Source organism: Sardina pilchardus, chromosome 3 (genome assembly GCF_963854185.1).
Source record: "Sardina pilchardus chromosome 3, fSarPil1.1, whole genome shotgun sequence".
Lineage (NCBI taxonomy): Eukaryota > Metazoa > Chordata > Actinopteri > Clupeiformes > Clupeidae > Sardina > Sardina pilchardus.
The window spans coordinates 27,055,501-27,081,053 of record NC_084996.1 but is presented as its reverse complement, the minus strand read 5'-3'; the positions used below and the strand labels follow the sequence as shown (position 1 = coordinate 27,081,053).

The following is a 25,553-nucleotide window of genomic DNA, read 5'->3' as shown; positions in this document are numbered from 1 at the left end:
TAATTTCATGATGTATTGTATTGTTTGTATGTGTTTACTCACACTCCTCAGAGGCATTCACAACTGCATTGGGAAGACCTGGGATTTTGACGTGCTTTGGCATAGTTCAGAAGAATATTTCCTCAGGATGTCAAGTCCGATTGCATAAATTAGTTGGATAGCTCTTCCTGTTTTGGTTTTATCTAGTGTGAAAAAAGTGAAGTGAATGTAGATGCAGACTGTGATTGCTATGCTGCTCACACGTATCAGTATTTAGGCTTTTTTTTTTTAATTGGGAAAAGGACATGTGAAACTTCACTCCCACTGTTTAAAGGGCAAGTGGATCACAGTCTCACAGTCAGTCACTCTATGGACTTTTCTCTGAGGCAGCAACATACACCACAAGATTGGACTGAATAACTTTTTTATTGGATTTTTTAAATCATTATTTTTAAAGGATTTTTTTTTTATTGTGAAGTTTTTTTATGTGTGGTTATGATAATGTAATCTTAACCTGTGAAATTAGTTTTTTGCTGTGCTGGTGGACCTTCCACTGACTTCATAGCATGTATGAGGATAGTGTGAAGGTCACCTTTGACCAGGTGCTGGACCAGGTGAGATGGGTGCTGAAAGAAGCTTCACCTTGGGAGCTTCGCTCCCTGTTTCAGAAGATGTTGGAGACACAGGTCTTCCCGAATTACCACTACCTGTCGCTTAGCGAGGAGGCGCACTGCCTGTCGGAAAGTGCCTGTGCCAGCGAGACGGACCAGGAGGACCTGGCACGCAGAATGGCGCTGCCCATGTGGCAGAGATGGGATACCTGCCAGGGGATTTTACAGTCCGTGTTTATCCAGGAAGCAGACTCGGCTTTGGAATTTACCTCCACGTCCTGTGACACAGGTGAGCTGCAGTATCAGTTGGCTTTCACCCCATGATTGGCGCCTGATTTCATATAGGTGATTCACATTCTCCTTTTCTTTCTGTCTTACTTTTTTATTTTTTACTTGAGGCCATTTGTTTTCTGAGCTTTTTGGTTTAGTTGGTGTGTTGGTGTGTGTGTTATCAAATTGTTTCACCCAGAGAATAAATACTTTTTTCTGATTGGCTGGTAGGGGGTCCATTAATTCTGACACCTATGAGGTAGATATGGTTAAAAAAGAAAAAAACCTTTCCATATCAATGTTCATTTGAATGCTTAACAGCCATGCGATGGCGGTTGAGGGTTGAGCCTGGAAGCAGGCCAGAAACAGGCCTCACAACAAATGTCAACTGTGAACTTGCTAACTGCCCACTGTTATTACTAGGACCAAAGGAAGTAATACAACAAACTTAACAAATCATCTTTTTAAACTGAATTCTTTTTTATTATTATTATTTTGCATGCTATTAGGCATGACTATTGCATACATAGTGGCAACTGAGGGATAAGCGGAAACTTTACCTCCGCCTTGTCCATTAATTTCATATATCGGGACACCTCGCTAGCCGTTATTCTTTACTTGATTCAGAGTTTCATTTAAAGAGCACAGAATAGATTAATCAAGTATTGAACCGTGTTCTCTGATGTTTCAATAGTATATATTCAACTTTGATTCATAAAAATTCAATTCATTTTCAATTCAATTTTAGTGGCTATTTTTAAGTTCAAGATTTTCGTACGAGGCCGCAACCATGCCTCATGTTCATGATAGCTCTTTGGTTATGCACAACCTCTCCTAATTCATCAAAACCCAGACAAAAATTATTTCCATTCTATGTCACCTTTAAAAGTGTGTACCGGTAAAGGCCTTAATACAACTGCTTCACTTTTCTTCATTCATTCATTCATTCATTCATTAGAAATAACTTCATTCATTCCTGTTGTGACTTATTTGAACAAAGGCACGCACGCACGCACGCACGCACGCACGCAGGCACGCAGGCACGCACACACACAGTCTCTTTTGATGGTAGCCTGAAGTGTATGTAGGTGTAGGCCTACATTAGTGTCATGAAAACATTATGCCAAACAGTATGGGTGCTAGTATTAGTACACAAAACACTATGCAAATCTTCTCATGCAGCAGGTGCAATTTCCAAATGCAGTAGGCCTATCTCAAAATCACTCCAAAAACTTTTGCTTTCTTTTTCATATTTCTTTTGGTAGGGGTTACAAACAAACTTCTCAGCCATTAGGCCTTAGCCTAATCCCTGGCTGTTACTAAACAAAAGTTTTTAAGAGTGTGACCTTTTTACAGAACTGTACGGAGAGTATAGCCTATTGTAGGCTAATGCTCATTGTAGTATAGTGGTGTGCACAGATGTAGGCATTTCTTGTAAGGGCTGCCATTTCAAGGTTGTCACGGTAAGGCAGATCAGGCCAAATACCATCCCATCTCCTCAGGGCGTGGTAGGGGATGACATCATTCCCTGTGTGTTGTTTGATCCCTTAGACGTTTCGCTTTACAGATGGTGAATAGACTGCTGCAGTTCTGTTGGTACAGTCTGAAAGTTAGGCTATCTAGCCTATTTGACTTGGCGGGGCAACTGTTGAATATGCCTATTTTCCCTTGTTGGTAGCAGATAGGAGGCCCATATCCCTAGACAAATATAGGCACCACGGTTGATTTATTTTTTTTTATTGATAAAGTTAGTAAAATAGCTATTAATCGCAAATCGCAATTTAGTAAGCCTACGCTAACCAATACGCATTTTCTCAGGAATAAATCTGTTAAATTACTATGGTGGTGTTCGTTGGTAGTGATGAAATTTGTACAGGTAAATAAAAAAATGTAACATGGGTCCGCTGAGGTAGCCTACAGACGCATGCAAATATTTTTATTCTTCATGTCGTAAAAGAACAATTAACATGAAAATGGTGTTCTTACTTCATTGGTAGCTTTTTATTAATACAATGTTTCGCGTGTATATCATTATTTTCCTCGGACAATAAGTCGTCAAAGTGAAAGTGAAACTATTCTAGCGCCATAGAAGTCGGTTGAGGACACAGGGTACCCAGCGCATTTCATTTGCGCGCTATGGCCAGCAAGCACAGCTAGCATCAAGCGTATGTTGCGTAGCTTTCCACAAATGCAAGCTCCGCCGCAGGTAAAACTATTATGACATGGAGTGCCCCAATAACGCCGACCAAGGTAATTTTTATTTGAATTGATTAGTCCTATTGGCATTTGATGAGATGATTGTGACTGAAAACTTTGTCTGCGTCTACTTTGTTCCTGTGTTGTCCAAAAAAGGAAAATGTTGATTTAATTAATAACAAAATATTTGTATGATAAGTATTCCTCCCAGTTATCACATTATTTGTCATGATGGCGTCTGAAGTGCTTTGAGAATTATATTTGATAATGGTGGGCATGGGCAAACTGTAGTATTACAGGGGAATCCCAACCTCGAAGCTTAATGTGCGCAGCTGCACCGTCTTGGGCTTATTTTTGTACACATGTGGTTTCTTTTGCATAATGGTTGGTATAATAGTTTGTAAAGCGACCTTGAGTTTCAGAAACGGGCTATATAATTGCAACTTAATATTAATATTGCGGTCCACCAAAAGTCGATACTTGTACATAGTCGTACCACTCTTTCAAATGACGTACTGTTATTATAAGATGCAATAAACTGATGTTGATTAGGAAAAACATCAGAGGTCGTTGTTTTAAAAAAAAAAAAACATTTTTTATGAGAGGTCGTTGTTTTTTAATAGACCCAGCAGAAACGACTCCCCCGAGTTCCATGTGCGTTATATTTTCCACAACCACCAGGCTTGTTGGTTTCTTGTACGACCCCCACGACCACCATTTGTGTTCCGTTGTAGGCCTTGGTGACAAATTACGTTTTTAAATCAGAGTTACTGAATAAACTGTTTCATGCCACAGGTAACTTTTGGGACTCTTTGACCGCGGAAATAATAGAGTCCAACGTGAAAGGTTAGTAACCTTGCGTCCTTGGATATGCCCAGAAAATAAAATTCTATCTAGATATGTTTCTTTCACACTCAAGTGCGACCTAAAACATGTTCCTCTCTATTCTTTTGTAGAGAACTCAGACCTTCTCAATGATGAGGATGTTGATGGTTTTGGTAAGTTCACTTGGTAGAAGCGAAAGTGGCGAAACCTTCTCATTTATACTCTTTTCATGGTGTCTTTGACCTCACTGGGATTCAGCTAAGTGGCTCATTTTATACTTTCTTGTTTTAAGATGAGGAGAGCGCCCTCATCTCTCTCTTCAGCAATAGAGATTTGGAGCATGTCAACAGTGATCAAGACTATGGCACCCAAGGAGACACAGGTAGCCAAATCCGCTCACCATCAGGGGAAAATAACTGGAACTTTTATTCAGTGAGCCTGACTGGAGAGAAGTTAATGTGAGGCTGTGGTGTCATTGTTGATTTGTTTTCTGATCATGTTTTATGCAGTAGACACAACATCTGCTCTCCTGTAGGCTAGACCTAAGCATTGTTTTCATTTCATTCACTGGGAAGCCTATTTAAGTGAGATATCTTTTGCAGCAAACTTAACAAAAGTTTGTAAACAGGCCATAGTATATTTACTGTAATTGTTGGGGGATGATATAGACAATTACTAAATGATGAGGTCTGGTGCTCACCAGGATACAAAGCATGGCAAAACATCTCTGATGTATATGGTTACATTCATTTAGCCTATTCGACTAGTGTCTTGCCTTCAAAGCCTATGCTATGCTATGCTAAATAACAGGGTCAAGAAAATGAGCTTCAGATGAGGAGAAAGAGGAATAAATTCCTCTGACCAACACACTCCACATCCAAGTTTAAAATGTCTTTAATATGGAAATAACATGTCCATAGAAGAAGCCAAAAATGCCCCAGTGTAGCGGCATACATGCCCTGAAGCCCACAGCTGCTATGCGTGGGCATTTTAAGGTCCTTGTAGACCTATAGCTGTCATAAGTTGCTTTCAGGGTCAGACCCAAATGCAGGACAATTAACTCAGCTAAGTGTTGTGAAATGAAACCTCCCGGAAGTGGGCAGTCAACGTCTCAGGAGCGACAGCTCCAGTGGGTACTGTCATTTGAAGCCCTGGGCAAACAGCTCTGGAAGTTAGATTCATAAGGATGTTTTACTTAGAGCAAGCAACCACAGTCACCATTGCCAGTGCACATTTCCATAATATCCTTTCATTATTTTCATCATGGGGAGTGCCAACTTCACAGAGATTGTTTACTGTTGTCTTTCTCCTGTTCTCTATTGCAAAATGGGCCTTTTGCTTTAGCTACAATTCTGGAATCATGCAATTCCATTCATGTTAACAATTACAAACTTCCAACTGACTGGGTGAATATGCAGTTAGAAGAGTCCATCTTAAGTGTTTCAGCTTCTTTTTGATCAGTTTCTTGAAAGATATAATGTTTGACATGAGTGACAGTGGAGTTGGTAAAATATATAAGACTGTGATTTGGCCATTATTCCTTATTAGAATGTATGGAAGAGTAATAGGGGGCAGTGGCAGCATGGTTAAGGAGATGGGCTAGCATGCGATAGCCTGAAAAGGTGTGGGTTCAATTCCCGGTTTCCACGGTTGTGCCCTTGAGCAAGGCACTAAGTCCTAAATTGCTCTGGGGACAATGTAATCCCTTGTACTGTATAATTGGAATATGTAAGTCGGTTTGGATAAAAGCATCTGCTAAATGAATATATGCAAATGATGTAGTTGTAATCACTTGCCCATATACAGTAAATATAACATAACCTCTTTTCTTCAGAAGAGCTGGAGTTGACCTTAATGGAGACATTCTTTCCAGTTTCAGAAAGCGCAACAGAAAAAGGTAAAAGGAACATAGCATTTCTTTCTTAATGATGTGTTTTTGTATCACAATATATTGCACTTACTGTAGGTACTTAGTGTATAATTATGGTTATGGTTCCTAGCAGATACTGTCCAGAGCAACGTACAATAATAACTATAAACATCATTAAACACTAACAGTGAATGTAGCCAGAGACTAAAGGGAATGCAAGTGGAGTGACTCTGGTTTCTGCCTTATGGTGTAGGCGAGGCTATGCTTCCACCACTACTTGAGCCTCCAGACTATTTTGACCACTGCATGGGGCTACAAGAAGGTAAGAATGATGAAGTATGGCCAGAACAGACACCACCTGCAAAGAGTCAATACCGAAAGCAGACACAGAGAGTGGTGGTTAACAGCTGCTTGAAAAAGGGAACATTTTTAATCCTGTTTTAGCTCCTTAATCCATGCTTCCATGTTTGTGCACACATGTTGCGGCATGTCATCAACACAACGCAACTGATAACAGCATGACACAACTGTCTTATAAAGGCTGACTGTAAATTATGAATATTATTGATAATAATAATAATGATAAGTAAATTTCAGGGGCATTTTGCCTACTGTATAATCAGATAGGACAGTGAAGAGTGGCAGGAAATTAATGAGATCAGGAAATGACCGGGCCCCTGGGTACCTTTTAATAAAACTCAAAACTCTTGAAAGCATGCCGGAATTTCCATTTTCCATGCTCAAGCCAGAGTAGGATATCCTCACATTCTTATCAGTGATTTTTGAGGGTTCCCATGGGTCATGGCATTTCTGGAATATCATGGAACGTAAAATAAGGTCTATTCCCGACATGGAAAATCAGGGAATTTTAAAATCTACTCTATAATCTGTGGTCGATGAAGGGATTTCAATGTACCATTCATTATATAGTTGGAATATAATGCGGGAATTCAGTTTTTTTGTCAGGGAAAGTCAGGAAGCCCTTTTACGTTTCACTTTGAGTGGGTAGCCTGGTTTTAATTGAATGTGTTTTGACATCTGTTTTTGAAAAAATGGTGCATGAAGATAGTTCCCACCCTTCCTAGCATACTTTAATTTTTCAAAGATGGAAATTGGGGCAAATGTGGGATTCACTTTATGTCTGTGGGGTATATTATTAACATGAAAACTTCAGAGTCAGGAGAAATATGATACATACTGTATTATATACTGTACATGCACTATATTGCCAAAAGTATTGGGTAACTTTCCTTGACTAGCATATGAATTTAAGTGACATCCCATTCTTAATCCATACGGTTTAATACGAGGTTGGTCCACTCTTTGCAGCTATAACAGCTTCAACTCTTCTGGGAAGGCTTTCCAAGGCTTAGGAGTGTGTTTATTGAAATTGTTGACCATTCTTCCAGAAGCGCATTTGTCAGGTCACACACTGATGTTGTACGAGGAGACTGTCTTTCAGTTACTGTCTTTCATCCCTAAAGGGGATCTGTTGGGTTGAGGTCAGGATTCTGTGCAAGCCGATCAAGGTCATCCATACCAAACTCCATGTCTTTATGGACCTTACTTTGTGCACTGGTGCTTAGTCATGTTGGAACAGGAAGCGGCCACCCCCAAACTGTTCCCACAAAGATGGGAGCATGGAATTGATCAAAATGTCTTGGTTAGTTGCTGAAGCATTCAGAGTTCCTTTCACTGGAAATAAGGGCCCAACCTCTGCCTTCCTGTTCCAACATAACAACATGAATGCAAAATTGGTGTGCTTGTCAAAACATTAGCAGCTGTCTATAGCCCTGCACAACAAAACCAAAGGTAACTTCAGCTGATTTGATGCTGATATTCTGTGTTAGATAAAACCAGGACTAATTAGCAAACAAGAAAAACATGCTTACGAACTAAATCCATCATGAAGAAGTAAGCAAAACCACATATATATATAGGGTTGTATAAAGGTGTCCAAATGAATGGGTTGTCGTTAGAACAGGCGTTGTTGTAAAGTTGCATGTGGTTGTTGTTAGTATAGGCATACAGCACAAACCTGAAACTGGCGAACGGAAAGCTGTTCTGTAGATGAGTAGCGTGCCTACCAAAGCATTCATTCCTGTAACAGGTTAAAAAGAACCCTCCCTTCCTCTTACAAGCGTTGCCAGAGTTGGCCACTACCGTATTTAGTAAGGGTGTGCTTCCACCAAAATCACTGCCGCCTAAAGTGAATCTTATGTCTCGCTTGTTCTCTCGGGGCTTTTTTGAATAGTGCACACAGGCGGTAAGGAGTGCACAGCTCCTGCTCAGGCGTGTGTTGAGATGTTAGCTGATGGCATACAGTATGTTACATTTGCTAGCATGGACCAGAGGAACCTCCATCCACAAGGATCCTGTTACTGAGACAAGTAGCTTAACTAGTTGCAACAACACTTTTATAAATTCATGTGGGGCTCTCCTGGTGGCACTGGCTTATTGCTGATTTCAACAAAGACCATGTGATAGTGAGAGTATAGAGTGTTCCGTGTAATCTTGTTTCATAGAGGAAGCTTTCTCTTTTCATGCATGTCGCTGTTTTCCAACCTGACCTGACCACAGTGTGTGTGTGTGTGTGTTTGTGCTGATAACAATTCTTAAAGAGACAGCATGCAGGTTTATAATAGTTTAGTCAGTACTTGACTAGCTTGGTTAAAGATGTTATTTTGGTCCATAACTAAAATCCACACCCATTGTCAACATCCACAAATAGACCCTAGATTGTCGTTAGACAGGAATTTCCTTGTACGTACTCACTTGACTAACTCTGCACTACTGCAATGATACCAGGGCCTGCACACTGACTAGCCTGCACTACTGCAATGATACTGTACCAGGGCCTACAGTACACACTGACTAACCTGCACTACTGTGCCTCTGTTCCCTCTGTCCACTGCAGTGCATGAGACATGTGCATTAACTGCTTTACCGGCCACCAAAGACTCAGACTCAGAACAGGCCCCGGTCAGCCAGAAGAGTGGAGGTATTTCAAAAGCCATAATATGCAAGAATGCAATGCCAAATGCATGTGTCTTTGACAATGTCTTTGCAGTGTGAATGCAGGGTGATCAGGACTTTCTGTTCCTTGTTTCTTGCTGTCGCATTATAGCTATTGCGTTATAATTATCCCTAGCAAGGGCTATGTTAAATTATGTTAGATACAGTACAGTATGTCATTGTTGTGATAGTCACATAGACAGTTATGATGTATTTCAGGCAAATTTGAGAACACTAGTTGATAACTAGAGAAATGCAACATTCTGTAAAGCCGTAAGTCAGCACCTGATGTTGTTTTGAAATGCTGTATGTTTTTTTTTCATCTTTGAAGGCAACAGAACACTGCACAAAAGGTCAAGATGTCGTAAATCCCAATCCAAAGAATCAGGTAATGTACTAGTGCTCCTCAAGATATGCCAATGGGATTACATAACATGCAATTATGAAATACTGTGTGAAGTGATAAACCCATATTAAATATCACACAGTAGGAACTCAGGGAAAAAAACAATAGACCTCTCTGAGACTGAAATCTATTCATTTTAAACTTAGCCTACCTTGGCTTATTGCACACATGTGTGGAGATGTGCTCTGAGAGTTACAGTATGTTTTCCATACCATACCCCACAGATGTTGAATTGACATCAGGCCACGTACTTGGCCAGGCCATAGTTTTCACTTTAGAAAGGGATTTTGGCAGCATGCCTCGGAATCGGTATCATTCTGGAATATTCCTCTTCCGTCAAGCTTCTGCAGACTGGAGGCCCTTTTGTCAGCCAATATTTTGGTATATCCAGGCACTCATGGTGCCATCTATAAAATGTCATCTTCCCAACACATTTTGCACTCACACAGTTTCATATAGTCACGCTATCACCTCCACGCATCACTGTCAGGATTCTCTGTAGTAGTACTGGTCAGGTGCACGGCAAATATGTTATACCAATAGTGGAGCAATGCCAACCATAATATTTACCATTTGACCACCAGCAAATCATCTGTATAGTTTGATATGACTCAAAGGTCCAGTTGAAGCGCTCAGCTGTTATGTAATCAACAGTGAGTCGTTGTCTTAACAGTTGTAGATCTGTTCTTATTGTGTGGGGACAGCGACTCGTCTAAGAGCACTGAAATGATCAGAGAGGTCCTTGACATTGCAAAGATATTGAGGCGCTGAGCTGACATATTGTCTCAAAATTAGATACAGTTCCTTTAGGAGTTTGTTTCCAGGTAAAGCCATGAGGCAAACAGGTAGATATAGGTACAGTATAGTCCATAGGTCCAATAATTATTACATTTCCAATGTTCACAGACCATCAAGCTAATTTGATCTCATAAGTGCACTCAATTCTGTTTTCAGTGATGCTTTCTAACTTGTGAGAAAGCGATCAAGTTGTACTCACTGATTTTATACCCTGAAGCCTGTTTTACCAATATAGTCTTCTCAAGGTATTGGGGACCAAGTAGCGAAGCTGCTATGGCACCCATTGGCCCTCATTTATCAACCGAGCGTAAAAAACAGCGTACACCTGAGTGCAGAAATCATCTTACAACGGGGCTCACGTGTGATTCATCAAACCTTCATATCACTCCAATTCCAGCGTAAGAATAAACGTGTGTTGATAAATGTGGCGGCTGGAAACAAGCATGATTTAAATATCATGCCCCTATACAGTGAGGAGAAAATGTATTTGATACCATGCTAAAGTTGCCTAAAAAGAGGAATATAAAATCGTCATTTGACAATTGATCTTAATGTCTTAATTCAAAAATTGAGTAAAAATAAAACCGCTAAGTACGCCAATTTTCTTTGTGATGGAAGAATGTTTCGTAAATAAATAAATGTTCTTCCTAAATGCTAGGGGGAAGTAAGTATTTGACCCCCAATGTAACCCTATGGGAATTCAACACATAGGGTTAACATAGGGGCGGGCAGATTTTTATTTTTTAAGGCCAGCTATTTTATGGATTCAGGATATTATGCATCCTGATAAAGTTCCCTTGGCCGTTGGAATTAAGATAGCCCCACATCATTACATACCTTTCACCATAGCTAGAGATTGGCATGGTGCTTTTTCCAGTAGGCCTATTAGCCTGTTTGATGCTCATTGAGCTCAATGCAAATCAAACAGGCTAATAGGCCTACTGGAAAAAGCACCATGCCAATCTCTAGCTATGGTGAAGGGTATGTGATGATGTGGGGCTATTTTAATTTCAAAGGCCAAGGGAAATTTATCGGGATGCATAATATCCTAGATCCATGAAATAGCTGGCCTTTAAAAATAAAAATCTGCCTGCCCCTATGTTAACCCTATGTGTTAAATTCCCATAGGGTTACATAGGGGGTCACATACTTCCTTCCCCTAGCATTTAAGGAAAACATTTATCTATTTACGATACATTCTTCAATCACAAAGAAAATTGGTGTCCTTGGCGGTTTGATTTGTACTAATTTTTTGAGTTAAGGCATTAAGATCAATTGTCAAATGATGATTTTATATTCCTGTTTTAGCAGGGTATCAAATACATGTGCTCCTCACTGTATATGCTCGTTTTAATGGCCTCGCCCCTAGAATTTACGACATGAAGGTGCATTATACGTCCAAAAGAGAGACACTTGATCTCGAGCCACTGTGAAGTCCAGCTGAACCTTGTTCATTTTGACAGCTATAGAAGCTGTCATCAAAGAAGGCGGGAAACTAGAGCGATTTAAGCGCAACAGACTTTATTTTCGCAGAGAGAACGCATCATACTGTAATGAATGTATTTGTAGTCCCAATCAGGACTTCCGGGTCACAGCAGGTTAACTAACCAACCAACAACACTCCTGCCGCAGATGACCCGTGACATCTGTCAGGCAACATGTAAAAAGAGACCTGTTTGCACCTTCAGGGGAAACAGCCATGTGCAAAAACCAGGATATACAGCATGTGACATTTGTCAGACAGTCTGCTAGAGAGGTGGTGGGGACCAGAACCACAGTGGTTTCCTCTGTAGAGGCCTGAGTTTGTTTTAGTCTCTGAATGTTTTGGTGACTCATTTTATTTGAAGTAGAAATGTCCCTAGCAGTAAAACTGATAAAACAGTGTATATTTACGCGCTGAAAAATAATGTTTGGTCTATATGTCTGATATTTCCCACCCTGACCGTGATGACACAACAATGGCCGCAGTATAAGTGAGATCAAAATGTCATTATTGTGTCATCGGAACATTTTCACAGGATGGAACAAATTGTGTCATTACTGTAAATGTTATGGGTGTGAGTGGTGGTCTTGTAACAGTGTAATCCAAGGTGTGTTATTTCGTGTGCTTGCTGAAAGCAACTATTGTTCAAAGTTTTCTTATTTATCCCGTCTCCCTCATTTTTGGCCAGCTCCTGCCCCTAGACCTTTTGAGATATCGCCACCGGTCCAACTCTGGAAGGTCCGGTCTGTACCGGTGTAAGTTGCTCGAGAAGATGGCGTCACTGACCCTTGACGTTCTCCCACTATATTGGATTTTATTGAAAGCGAAACTAACTTTCACAGGTCACAAATTTAGTCTGATCATCACGAAACTTGACATACATGATCCCCAGACCAATGCACAATAAATGTGGTGCTCTTTGATCCCTAGGGGACGCTGTAATTAGCCAAGGCATTTGGGCATTGCATTAATGCACATTACTTTTAACCCATTGACCACGTTGGTGAACGTGCAGACAGTGGCAGCAGGCACACTTTTCAGTTCCCCAGAAACACCGGACTTGCATTCACATGCGTAACTTCTGACAAAGTTGATTTTCAAAAATGAGGTATTCTTGGACCAAGCCGAATTAACCACATCTTATGTCATCAATTTCCGCCATTGTGGATTTTCCACTATATTGGATCTTATCAAAAATGCAAAAAAGTTTTCACAGCTCACTTTCTGATTTTCACCAAATGCACATGTTTCATAAGGGTTGTACTTTTCGTCTTTATATTCAAAACTGTTTTCTGTAACTAACAATCAAAGTCTGTGGCGAAGCCGGCAAACAGGATGTGAGCTCATATCTCAGCAACCCTTTCATGTAGCTAAAACAAACTTTAGACATGGACTCATGGTCCCATTAGCAGGACACTAGGACAGGACATTAATATGGTGACCTTTGACTTCTAGGGGTTGCTGCAATTAGCAAAAATGCATTTTGGCATTAATCTGTTGACGTTTGGAATTAAAATTTACTAGTAGTGTCTTAATCCTGTTCAGACTGAGCCGTAGATATGTCTTGATTTTTGAAGCCATATCCACAAGCATTTGCCAAACATAGCCAATCAAAATCCACTGTGATGCTGCTAAACAGAGTGACCATATGTCTCTGTTAGATATCTTTGTTTGCTAGACATGAAACTTACTCTGACAGCTTACTGCCATATGTCTGATGTAACAGCATTGAGTTGCCATGGCAACTTCAGTCTATCTGCTTGGCTCCCTCATTGCTGTTTGCAGCTATATAGTTTTTGTATGAAAAAAGCTCTATATATGTCAACTTGTTATATAGTTTTGAATCATATAATATTTAAATTATATTTACTGATAATGATATTCACTGTATAACACTGCTATAACGGTAGCTGTGGTATTGATGGATTTGGTCTGACCTTTCAGATGGTGCTTGCCAACCAAAAAGGCCCAAGAGAACCAAAGCCACACAAAAGGTCAAAGAAATCCCGGCAGATAATTTGAGAGGTGAGATTTAGACTATGATCATTTCTTTACCAACACATGACAGTGTGGTTAACGTTGAGCTGTGATGTTGAAATAAGATACAAAACACATTATGACATATTTCCCTCTTCTCAATATAGACAATTCTGAGTACTTTCAGTCAGTCAGACAAGTGGTCGCCTTGTCCAGTCCTCAACGGTTTGTTCCGATCAGTCCGACTGCTGCCATAGTTCCCATCACCAGCATTGCTAACTTTAACACGGCCACTCTGCTTCCCTCTACTGGCGGTAAGTGTCAAAAGCGCCACTTATCTTTTTGCATTCTTTAGAATGAGGATGTCCACAAACGGATATTGTACACAAAAACATCCACAGGGAAGTGATCAATTATACAGGAAAAAATACAGGAAACGGCATCCACTTGGGATTCACTTCCCAACGCCTTTCAATAGAAATGGGAGGGAAGGGAGCAAAATAAGATGGACACTAGTGGAGACCAAAAGTGAAAGAAGTGAAATCCACAGGGGAGTAATTATACAGGAAACAGCATCCACTTGGTAGTCACTTTGGAGTCTCTTCCCAAAGCCTTTAAATAGAAATGGGACGGAGCAAAAGACAACTACAGTGGAGACCAAAAGTGAAAGAAATGGTTGATATCCTTTCTAATAATAGCCATCTCACAAGTCATCTCATCTCATCATTATCTCCAGGTGCTCCAACATTTCAGATCATCCAGACCCATTCACTAAGCCCTACCAACGCCACTTACATCTTGGGTGAGTGTGGAAATTGTACTATTGTGATAGTCTGTTGCTGAACCACCCATCACCATACACAATCACCTGACCCAGCCCATCTCTTACTCCCACAGTACCCACAACCCCACAGAAGCAGATGCCCCAGATCGTTCCCCTCTCACCCAGTAAGAAGATTTTTGTTTCTCCAATTTGTGACATACAACGATAGCAACTGTGCTGCTGGTCTTTCCAAACTTGAGAAAACAAATAGGAAAGAATGTAGAGTGTTTGTACTGTACATCTGAACTGTGTCTGTGTCCTTTCAGTAAGTGGTACAGTGGCCCCAGAGCTCCTGGTGGTCAGTCCAGGGGGCTCCTTATCGGACAGCGTTAACAGATGCACACCCCCAGAGCCCATTACCCTCTCATCACCCACTACAGGTGAATGTTCAGCTTAAGCCTCAGTGACATTTCATGCTGTTTCATTGCATGCAGGTGAAATGTCGACAAATATGTTCATTATTGTGTGCTCATGGGGTGACCATTCAGCTTTTCCTTTTTCTGTGTGTGTGTGTGTGTTGAATTGAATTGAATTGAATGCCTTTATTGTCATTGTACTTTGCAATACAACGAGATTAGAGCGCTACTCCACTGGGTGCACACATACAATAAATAATCATTATAAGACATAAGTGTGTGTGTGTGTGTGTGTGTGTGTGTTAACGCATATAATCTCTAGCTCATGTGATATACTGTATATGAAATTATCCTAGTTGGCCCACAGTAGATAGTTTTGTTACAAATGTTAAGAAAAAGCTTTGTTAAAGCACTGTTTAAGAAGTAGTTTTAGTTTGATAAGCCAGTTTTAATCTGGCTCTGGTTAGCAAAAACACTGACTGGCTGCCTTGTGGTTTGCAAATAGTGCGTAGTGGACAGAAATGTGGATTGTGTTTCATTTAAATTTGATTTTGAAACATTTCTTCTGCTATGAGGTAAAACACAGGGGCAGTTAATGTGGTATTGATGTAGTTTCATTTCTTTTAACTTGCATATAACTTGTGACTTATAGGCTACATGTTGCAGCTAATACACAGGAAATTACTGTAAAGAGGCCATTTTAGTCTGACAAGCAAGTTTTGATCAGACTCTGGTTAGCAAAAACACTGACTGACTGTCTTGTGGTTTGCAAAAATGTAGTGACAGGCAGAAATGTGTATAATTTAATGTCTGCCTCCTTTTAGCCATTGGTTCATTGGCTACCCCTGAGCGAGAGGTGACCAGTCCTGGAAGTTCATTATCAGACAGAACCACACCTGGAGAAACCATCTTGTCTCCCACTACAGGTGAAGCCCTAGCTTTATATTGTCATGCTAGTGCTACAGCAATGTTAAACACAATATATATTAGCTGTTATTGTGCCTGGTAGGGGTGAGTTTTGTCACGAAAATAAACTTCTGTAAATAATATTGGCAGCGCCTATGCTTTTCAGAGATAAAAACGTGTTAAAGTTTGATGATTTTATTGCTTGCTCTATTGGGCTCATATTCTTACAGAAACTAACCCCCGTGAATCAGCTGATGTTGCCTTAAATCCCCCACCTGAGCATGTGAAAGAGGAACCCTGTAAGCCCTTTACCTCTTCTTTCCATGTGTATTCATATTCAATAGAGCTATTTAGAATTGACTGTTAAGATCTAGGGACTTGACTGTTAAAACGGATATTCCACCATTTGGGAATTACACTCATTTTCCACATCTCTTTGAGTTAAACAATTGTTTTTTTTACCTTTCTCCAGTTCATTCAGCCGTTCTCTGAGTCTGGCGATACCAATTCGCCACGTGAAAATACCACTAAATCGCCATCTTTAATTTTACGTTGGTCTTATCACACTTTCTAACTTGAGAGGAGACAAGTTTTAAATATGAAAAATAGCAGGCGAGAAGCAATTGTCTAATCAGATTCAATGATCTATGCTCGATTGGAGCTAAAACTATATCACCAGACTCAGAGAACGGCTTGATGAACTGGAGAAAGGTATAAATCAATTGTTTAGCTCCCCAAATGGTGGAATATCCCTTTAAGCCCTAGAGAACTGACTGTTAAGCCCGTATTAGAATGAGGGGCAAAGTACAAAATCTTGAGTCTCTGCAGCTAATTTAATCAAGGCAAAGCCAATCTGCTAATTTAACAAACCTTTAGCAAAAACATTGATGAGTCAATACTCTACTCTCCCACTTGCCACACAATAGCTATAATTCATGCAATAGAACTTTGCTTTTTCCTTTGCTTTGGACTTTTCGTCCACCATTTCGATTAGGGCCCTTTGTGTAATTGTATGTACTGTATGCCATGTGTTTCAGGGTATGTTGGGAGGTACTTGCAGCATGTGAAGTCCTGCATGAGAGAGTCCTGTGGTGAGCTGGAGAAGGACAGGAGCGTGGAGTCCCACTACGTCAACGTCCGTCTACTCCAGAGGACGGTGATGGTCAAGTCCGGGAAGAACGCCAACAAGTGCCTGGAGAAGGAGATGGTCATCCTCAGCGACGCGGAGCAGAAGAAGGCCACGCTGACCAGGAAGCAGGTGTTCGCCGACGGCCAGCTGAGGCAGAAGCAGGTGATCGCCCTCCTGGGAAAGCCCGGGGCGGGCAAGAGCGCCTTCGTCAAGCGCCTCTGCCTCGACTGGGCCAAGGACCAGCTGCCGCGCTTTCGCTACGTCTTCTCGCTCGACTGCAAGACCTTGAACCTGACGCGGCCCGACTACAGCCTGAAGACGCTGCTCTTTCACCTCCCCACCTCGCCGCGCTGCGAGGACCCCGAGTCCGTGTTCAAACACGTGCTCTCCGCTCCCAAAGAGGTCCTCGTTATTCTCGACAGCTTCGAGGACTTCAAGGACCACGAGGGGCTCCTGCACTCCCCCGCCACGTGCGCCGAGGCGGGCGGCTACGGCGTCAAGCAGCTGTTCTCGGGCCTCTTCCTGAAGCGCCTGCTGAAGGGATGCACGCTGCTGATCGCCGCCAGACCCTGCGGCGGCCTGACGCCGCTGCTGCGCAAAGTGGACAGCATCCTGGAGCTCTGCGGCTTCTCGCCCGCCGAGATCGACCTGTACGCCTCGCTCTATTTCGCGGAGGACGCGCCGCGCGGCGCCAGCTCGCTGACCAAACTGAAGCTCCAGAAGTACATCTACAGCCTGTGCTCCAACCCCCTGCTGTGCCGGTACGCGTGCTTCCTGCTCGAGCGTTCGGACGGCAACAAACGCTTCGCCTTGCCCTCGACCCTCACGGGCCTGGCGCTGAAAGTGCTCTCGCTCTGCCTCAAACAGACCTCCGAAGCGCAGGGCAGGGAGACCCCAGACATGGCCCAGCTGTGTGCGCTAGCGTGGGAGTCCCTCAGTGCGCACAGCTCTCTCGTGGCCGACGAGCGGCTGGACTCCGCGGAACTTCGGGACTACGGGCTCGCCAGCGAAATACTCACCTCGCACACCGTCAGCAGGGCGGACGGAGCGGCCGGCGAGACGACCGGTTATGCTTTCTCTCACGCCCTCGTCCAGAACCTCCTGGCCTCCCTGCACCTGGTCCTGTCGGACAGCGTGAGCGACAAGGCGCTGGTCAACCAGACCTTGAGCACCAGCCGGAGGAGGAGGCCGCAGGGCGAGTGGCTGGGCATGATGCAGCAGTTCACCGCGGGGCTCCTGTTCCAGAACAGCAAGCTCCCCGAGTGTGGCCTCGCGCACTCCACCGCCGCCCCTGGCGGCAGTGCCAAGAAAAAGGCCGTGGAGGCCCACTTGGACTCCCTCAAGTCTGGGGAGATGGCTCCGGCGAGGCTCCTGGAGCTGTGCCACTGCGTGTACGAAACGGGCAGCAAGAAGCTCGCCAAGCAGCTGGTGAAGAACCTGCCCGACACGCTGAGTCTCTGCGGAGCTCAGCTGACCCCGCCGGACGTCTACGTGCTGTGGTACCTCCTGCAGGACACCAAAGCCCTGAAAAGGCAGTTCTGCCTCGATCTGCAGGACACAGGCATCACTCTCAGTGGTCTGAAAGAGCTCGTTGGACTGAACTGTGTCACATCCTACAGGTAAGGCCTGACCATAAGGACCATATTATATAAGGATGATAGCCATTAATAGTTATGAATAACAATAAAACGGCAATATCCTTTTTAGGATTACTGAACAATATTGCTTATATACGAATATATACACAAGTTTTTTTTTGGTTTTCAGTTTGGTATCTTAATACACAGCAAAAAAAAGAAAATGAGTGAAAATGTACAGTATGATATGACAATACGTTATGTATTGATATCCTTTGATGGCAGGGCACCCTTGGCAGACACCATTACCATGTGGGAAGAGATAGAGCAGAGTGGGGAGTCGGATCTACTGAGGGGAGCCAAGAACAAGCTCACCCTTCACCCCTTCAAGGCCACCCAGGAAGATCACATCTGCAATCTGACGGTGCTCATTCAGTCCTGCAGGTACCATTTTGACACTTCAACCACTTCCTTCTTTCAGCAAGGGGCATGTTCCATTTGCATTGAACACTGTGGGCTTGATTTCCTGTCGCTGTGCACTATTTCAAGATTTGCTAACAGCAGTTGTCGCTGTCTCTGGTTACTTTCATTTCTTTCAGAGATCCTGCATCACTGGAACATGATATACCAGCTATTAGACAACTCGAGAAGCTTGATTTTGAGTAAGTGGGATGTAGTTGGCTTTAAAGGGGAAAGAGTCTTTTCAGTCTTTTGAAAACAAAATACAAAACAAGAGTTATTAGTAGGCTAGTACTTCTTCACCTGTTCGTTCACTGCTCCTTTACTCCTTGTTTATGTGACCTTGATTTTTCCAGGTTGGGTCCCAATATTGGCCCTGTGATCTTCCCAAAGCTTGCTCAGATCCTGCCCACCCTGGGAAGCCTGGTGCATTTAGAGTGAGTGTTTTTGATTGACAGCCTACTTGTAGTCCACTGGCTTGGTATTCATCTCCACATGTGATTTTGAAGATTATACTGCCCCCTAGTTTGATTACATGGGAGGATATAAATCTCTTAACATGGCTGTGTAAAACGTTTCTACATAATAGCATTGATTATGATATCTCCTGTTGTTTTAGCCTGGAGAAAAACAAGATCGGCGACGTGGGAGCTGAGCTGCTTGCTGACGTGTTGAATTCTTTATTGTCACTGAAAAAGCTGAAGTAAGGCTTGCTTTTGACAGATCATAGAAAGGATTATTACATAATTATCGTCTTGCCCTCAACTAGATCATTTTCAAATTGCATGCTTCACATTTGATATTAATGTGAAGTGTTTTTCTTCTCTTTGCTGGATTGTTATATGAAGTAATGGCACCTTTTATATCTTCGATCAGTCTGTCTCAGAACTCGATTGGAGATAAGGGACTGGAGAAACTTGCAACCGCTCTTGCTGCTACACCTTCTCTTCAAAGTCTCAGGTATGGCCAACTTTTGACTCTTTAAAAGTGATTTGAAGTCATATACTCAGCAAATGTGTAAACAATTTGGCAACTATATGAAAGTTCTGCTGAACTGTTGCCCTCGATCATGGCTCTCCAGCAGGGCACTTCAAAGGCGATTATTTCAAAGACTTCGCTTTATTGTTTTACCATGTCTGGTAAAATAGGTGTTTGCCATTCAGTTAATAAAAAAGCCTATCTCCCATTCTCTTTGTAGTTTGTACAATAACTTGATTGCTGAAAATGGCGCAGAGAGACTTGCTTTGGTCCTTCCAGAGATGCAGACCCTGACAGACCTTGAGTAAGTATAAACTGTTGTACAGTTGAGATTAAGTTATATGGTCAGATATCTCCGGGAATTAACATCTGTTGTGTTGATATCCAGTGTTGGCTTCAACAACTTCACTGATGTTGGAGCACAGAAGCTGAGCAACAGCCTGAAAAGTTGCCCTTGGATGAAGTCTCTTGGGTATGACTTTTATTTCTCAAGTTATCAAATTACCTTTTCCTGAGTATGATGCCATGTTGCATTCTACATGAAGTTTACTGCACAGGTTTAACCTGACGTTGAGGTCTGGTCTAAACGCCTCTAGACACAATTGGATAGACCTAAAACCAATCACTGCAATGAAGGAGATGACGGAAAAAACATCTCTTCAGATGTCATCTTGACAAATGCTTTTCAAAAATGATATGTCATGATGTTAAGCCCACCTCAAAGGTTGTGATTGGTACCCCGGTCTTTGGAAGTGAATGCGTCTTTGCCAGACGGGCCTGCTAGAGCATACAAATTTGCTAAAAGTTTGTCTGGGTTCTCCCAGGCTAGCACAGATTATTCTACAGCCATCAGTGGTTACTGACCACTTCTGACCATGTTTAGTCATGGCTCTGGGTATAATATGCTCTTTGTGATCGGATCACCAGTGAACAGCGCTACACACTAGTGTAAACAACCACCAAGATACATGATAAATCAATCGCTCTAACCATTTGCCAAGTCAGTCTGAAATGTGTAAAACCACATACCGTATAAAAAAATACACCACGCAACACCTTTGTTTTCACCATTCCCTTTTTTCATTAAAGAGTTAAAGTAAAAGATGTAAGACTTCTCCTTTGCACAAAAAGGTTTATTTTTCGCCAAAAAAAAAATCTGTATTAGTGAGCACTTCACCATCACATTCCGTTCATAGACAACCACTCTGGTGGATATGCCTGCCAGTTGCACATTTCCTCAAAACTTCCTCTAAAAAGCTTTTCAGAGATTTGTGGGGGAAAAAAAAGAAATAAGTATTTTGTTTATAATAGAAATGTCACATCTTCTACTTACATTTTCAAATTTATGTTCAGTATGTTTTGTCATGTAAATGCTAATGCAGATAATAATTACATAAAAAGTTAAAGTAAGTAAAGTCGGAGTGCACGTGGTCAGCTGCACACGTTAGACGATGTAGAGATGCAGATGTACAGGGCGATGTTGTGTTGGGTGCCCATTAGTGATCTAACCACCCAAAAAACATTTTAAAAACATTTTGAAAGTGTTAACAGGGTCAACATAAACATTGTAAGGAAATATGGTATTTACTCAACAAACATACAAACACATGAATGTCCCACACTGCTCAAATGATAATTTATTGCTCAACCGCATTGATGTTGTTTTTGTTGCACATTGTTGAAATGCAAAAATAAACAGCAATATTTTTCTTTCAAAAGGTTGTGGAACCATTGCATACCATATGGTATACTCCAGCATCTGCATCAACAGGACAAAAGGATAAGGATTCAGCATTCTTAGATGACGATGAGAGGAAAGACGCCCATTCACGCTGCTAACCCCCCCCCCCCCCCCCCCCATGCACACTACAGTGCTTAAACCTGACGTCTGGCTCAGACGTGCTCTGTCTGCACTAAGCCTTTTAAGGTCTCTTTTTTTAATGCACTCTTCTGTCACTTTTTTATAATAAAAACAACAGTTACATCTGTTTGCTGTCAGTCTTATTCTCAGATCAATGGGATTTATTTGTGGTAACAGCAATACTACTTGGTGGCGGCATGTTAATGAAGCATCCCTGTACTGATCAGTTGCAGGAAACTACTGTAATTACACTTGAGAAATACGTTTTTACGTAAAAAAATCCAAAAAAAATTACATTTCTGTTGATAAAACAGAACCACTGTCCATATGTCATTTTCTGATATCTTTGTAATATTTTAGAATAGCGGTCATTGCAACCATATTTGGCCAATAGCATGGGGGAATGAATATATTTCTACCACTGAGATATTATACAGATGGGATGGATCATGTTAGGATCATGTCACTGACAAGTACAAAATGGCGCAAACTGTGCTGCATTCTCCCTCATTTTTATTTTTTTAAACAGAATGCATTGTCTGATGGATGAATGTGTTCCCAAACCTATGACGATTTTCAAGTCAATCTTGTGCCTCCATAGTGTGGAGCTGTAAAACATATACCAGCTACACAGACGGGTAATTCCGTCTTGTACATACCAGCAAAATACTTGCACAGATCATTACAAGTACAGCTCCTTCACCTAGTACGGCAATCACACACTCCTAGAACAGCAGACTTCATCATACTATGATCATGAAGATATGGTGTCTAAAATAATAACCATAATAAAACATCTAAAATAAATGCATCTTCCTCTTAATTCCTGCAATGTCTGTTATACATTTGTGTGCAACAGATGAAAAAGCAAAATATGGCACTTTTGGGTGCTCATGAATTCAACGTTTGACTAGAAGCATAACTCAACAAAAACATTTGAAGCAATTCAGAAGTGGGACAACTGCACACTTGCTGTCTTGTGAAAATCTAGATCAAAGAAGAGAAGAAACACAAAAAGTAGGACTATTCAAGAACAAACGATGCATGCATTGATTGTCATAAATCGTACACTACCCTTTCAAAATATCAGCCTGATTGACCACATAATAATAATAAATATATATATGTTAAATATGATGTATTAATCATCCTGTAGAAAATGTGCAGTATCATTCTGAGGGAGTCAAAAAAAGGAAAACTTTGAACATGTGATAAACATGTTTGTTTCTTTCTCATAAAAACATAAACAAGATTTTTTTTTTTTTACTTTGCTGTGTTTAGGACCAAAGGGCATCAACAGAGACCCAGTATCTGTTTGGGTAATTTGTTACTGGCAGTTAATCACTTACTGTACTGTTCAAATGCTGTCCCTTAATAACAGACCTGTACACATGTTTTAAAATATATGAATGATGACAGTATAACCCCTACTCCAGATACATAGCTTATCATCCATAGTGTTTATTGCTTCTTTTTTTTTAGCTAAACATGCATGGCAGGTAGAGATTTTAGAGATTTATATCTGAAATGCAACAATCTTATAGCCTGGGTGTTCCAATCCCACCCTAACAATCTTAAGTGCTGAAATGCAAACGGAGATGGACTAATTTTGCACAGAGATGCTGAGCCTCTACCTTCTTGGAGTGCTGGAAACAAGCGGCAGGTCAAGCATTTCTGTGACCTGTGCGCTGTAAAGGGCAGGGCTGTATTTCTGTCTCTGCATACTGTACATATTTTGGTCCAGTCATGTTGTTCAGACAGCACATTTTCCACCCATAGGAAGACTGACTTTCATCTGGATCAAGCGGTCCAACAGTTCTTGAAGGCCTTGAATCAGGAGATACTGCTGCCCAAGACAAACACAACACCATACTAAGTACACAGCATTCAGAAAGGACAACAACTTAAATACATTAGCAAAGAGGGGTCGGTATTTTTTTTCGACTACAACGCAGTCAACTCACGTGTTTAATGGAGAGGGCCTTTATGCATGAAAGGGTACTGGAGTTTTCTGTCAATGTCACTGCACACGCATAAAAAAAGGTGTGCCAAAACGTCCAGTCCTCTCTACAGAGGCAGAGCATTATTGGCGAGTTTGTATACCTTATACACGCTCACTCAAGGTACCCCTCGAAAACGTCCAGCTCTGTATCCGTGTCATAGGGAACAGACCCCGGGTCAGATAGCACGCCCAAATCCACCAGTGCCTGGTCCATGTCCTCTGGCAGAAATACTATCCCGACATTAAGCACTATGTACTCCATTAGAAAGGCATAGTACAAGATCAAAACGTTAACAAAAAACAGGCCCAGATAAAACATATAGGGAAGCTCGTTAATCAGCGATTCAACTGAATCTAGCTGAGAATAACTTGAGTATGTCATAGAATCCTGAGCGCAAAAATGTGGCAATGTGTAGTGATTGAGCAAGGCAGTCTTGGAAACTCAGCATAAATAAGGCCTTTTACCAGAGCAAAGTCTTTTCTGAAGTCCTATGTGGCAAATGACGGTGGTGATGCCTAGTTCATTTCGGGCATGCATGACTGCAGTGAGTCACCGAACCCGCTAATGTTTAGTCTGCTAGCTAGCCTGCCTCAACAGCATATCTGTCAGAACTTGCCAGTGTGTCTCTTAAAAAGACCAGTAGCTAAAAAATAAATGTTACAAAATAATACTTTGTATTAGAGCATATGTGCTGCATTAATCGAACACAGTGCATGCATGCAGAATTCCAACGTTACATGTGAAGGCTGTCATGACAGAACCTGCGGAATTTGCACCACGCTCGGTAGCAAACAGGCTAGCTAACTAGCTGGGAATTTAGAAACATTTGCTAAAAGCACAAAATCGCCACGTAGCAGGACAACACCAACTGTTCTTAGTATCAATCCACAACTACGGTATTCCAAATCAGGTCGATCCGTTGTGACGAGAGAAAAACATCATGAAGGAAAGATAAAAATAGCTAAAAACTTTCTCAGTCCCCTTCAACAATACTGCGTTTAATGAGTGGTATTCGTAGTCCCGCCCTAAAAATAGCTCCTACTTTGTGAGAGCAATGTTATTGTGTGTTATTATTGGTTGGTTATGCTGTCAGTCTAAATACACCCACCGCCCCGATTTCCTTTGCGGCTGTCCTCAGGTCAGTCTAGTGATTCTCTTAATACGTAACGTCAATGATATAATCACATACACCATAAATATTATTTTAGCATTCAAACATAGTACTCTTACTGAACTACTGGAATGTCAGTCCATGACATTTGCGCAATGTCAACAGGACGTGTTGCCTGTAGAGTAAAAACTACAAATCCCAACATTCTTAATACGCAATCATACATTACTTCCGAATGTCAAGAGGGCAGAGCAGGGAACCAGAGGCAGAGCTAGCAGTGTTGCAGTGTTGCAATATCACAAGATAGCTTGTTTCCCACTAGACATTATGTTGGTATTCGTTGCCATGGACTGATCAACTCCATCAAGCAGAGTGAAACTGTGCAACAATCTTTACGCGTGCAAAGATGTTCGGTCGATCCAGGAGTTGGGTTGGACAGGGGAAAGCCAAAAACATCCATTCACTTGACCATTTGAAGTAAGTGTTAGCCTGCTAGCGGTAGGCTTGTCAACTCATTAGCCAGGTTAGGATATCAGAAGCTAGTCAACGACAAGGTAGTCCTTTATTAAGATACTGAAATTAGCGTGACAATTAGTAATCACCTTAATTCGATTGCAAGCTAGAGGATTAGCAAGGTGATAACTATATATCTAATTGTAAACGTGTGTTACTAGCGTTATAGCAAATGCTGGATGAAGCTGACGTAGCTCGCTAACGCTAGCCCCGGTTGTTGCGGTTGTTGTGCTAGCAAGTATTCACAGTAACTCACCAGCTTCTTACTTTAGGTGAAAAGGCATGCTGTATAGATCTTCGAATGTCGTCGTAATGCTTGTCTTTGGTTTCTGTCAACACGACACTGATGCATCTTTGTCGCAAAACAGATGAGTTCTGTTGATATGTGCTGGGCACTTCCTTCTCCT

At 41.7% G+C, this 25,553-nt stretch overlaps 3 protein-coding genes and 1 long non-coding RNA gene across 13 annotated transcripts in view; 2 read left to right on the top strand and 2 right to left on the bottom strand.

The window, feature by feature from the left end:
• Window positions 1-131: 131 nt before the first annotated feature.
• Window positions 132-21,646, top strand: ciita (class II, major histocompatibility complex, transactivator). Of its 7 annotated transcripts, none has more exons than XM_062532606.1 (24): window positions 132-879; window positions 3,852-3,902; window positions 4,013-4,054; window positions 4,174-4,263; window positions 5,719-5,778; window positions 6,005-6,073; window positions 8,669-8,752; window positions 9,098-9,154; window positions 13,398-13,478; window positions 13,598-13,744; window positions 14,167-14,232; window positions 14,328-14,378; window positions 14,520-14,633; window positions 15,434-15,535; window positions 15,746-15,814; window positions 16,553-18,263; window positions 18,507-18,665; window positions 18,821-18,883; window positions 19,037-19,117; window positions 19,300-19,383; window positions 19,557-19,640; window positions 19,879-19,962; window positions 20,047-20,130; window positions 21,378-21,646. In XM_062532606.1, the coding sequence occupies exons 1-24, from the start codon at window positions 546-548 to the stop codon at window positions 21,457-21,459; spliced, it is 3,849 nt and encodes a 1,282-aa protein (XP_062388590.1). In that variant the 5' UTR covers window positions 132-545; the 3' UTR covers window positions 21,460-21,646. The 7 variants fall into 7 exon arrangements, with proteins under 7 accessions (XP_062388590.1, XP_062388589.1, XP_062388592.1 ...); XM_062532605.1 differs by having other exon boundaries at window positions 5,716-5,778; XM_062532610.1 differs by lacking the exon at window positions 132-879 and adding an exon at window positions 2,895-3,110 and having other exon boundaries at window positions 5,716-5,778.
• On the bottom strand, window positions 21,463-24,526 carry dexi (Dexi homolog (mouse)). Its single transcript, XM_062532618.1, has 2 exons — window positions 23,484-24,526; window positions 21,463-23,362 (listed from the first exon to the last, which is right to left on the bottom strand). The coding sequence occupies exon 1, from the start codon at window positions 23,901-23,903 to the stop codon at window positions 23,634-23,636; it is 270 nt and encodes an 89-aa protein (XP_062388602.1). The 5' UTR covers window positions 23,904-24,526; the 3' UTR covers window positions 21,463-23,362; window positions 23,484-23,633.
• On the bottom strand, window positions 21,463-25,551 carry LOC134077180 (uncharacterized). The gene is made up of 2 exons (XR_009938667.1): window positions 25,403-25,551; window positions 21,463-23,365 (listed from the first exon to the last, which is right to left on the bottom strand). It is a non-coding gene; the product is annotated as an uncharacterized LOC134077180 (long non-coding RNA).
• Window positions 24,900-25,553, top strand: part of clec16a (C-type lectin domain containing 16A) — a 66,048-nt gene continuing 65,394 nt past the window's right edge. For all 4 annotated transcript variants that reach the window (XM_062532614.1, XM_062532615.1, XM_062532613.1 and 1 more), the window contains exon 1: window positions 24,900-25,110. In XM_062532614.1, the coding sequence (XP_062388598.1) occupies window positions 25,040-25,110 (71 nt within the window). In that variant the 5' untranslated portion in view covers window positions 24,900-25,039. The remainder of the gene's footprint in view (window positions 25,111-25,553) is intronic.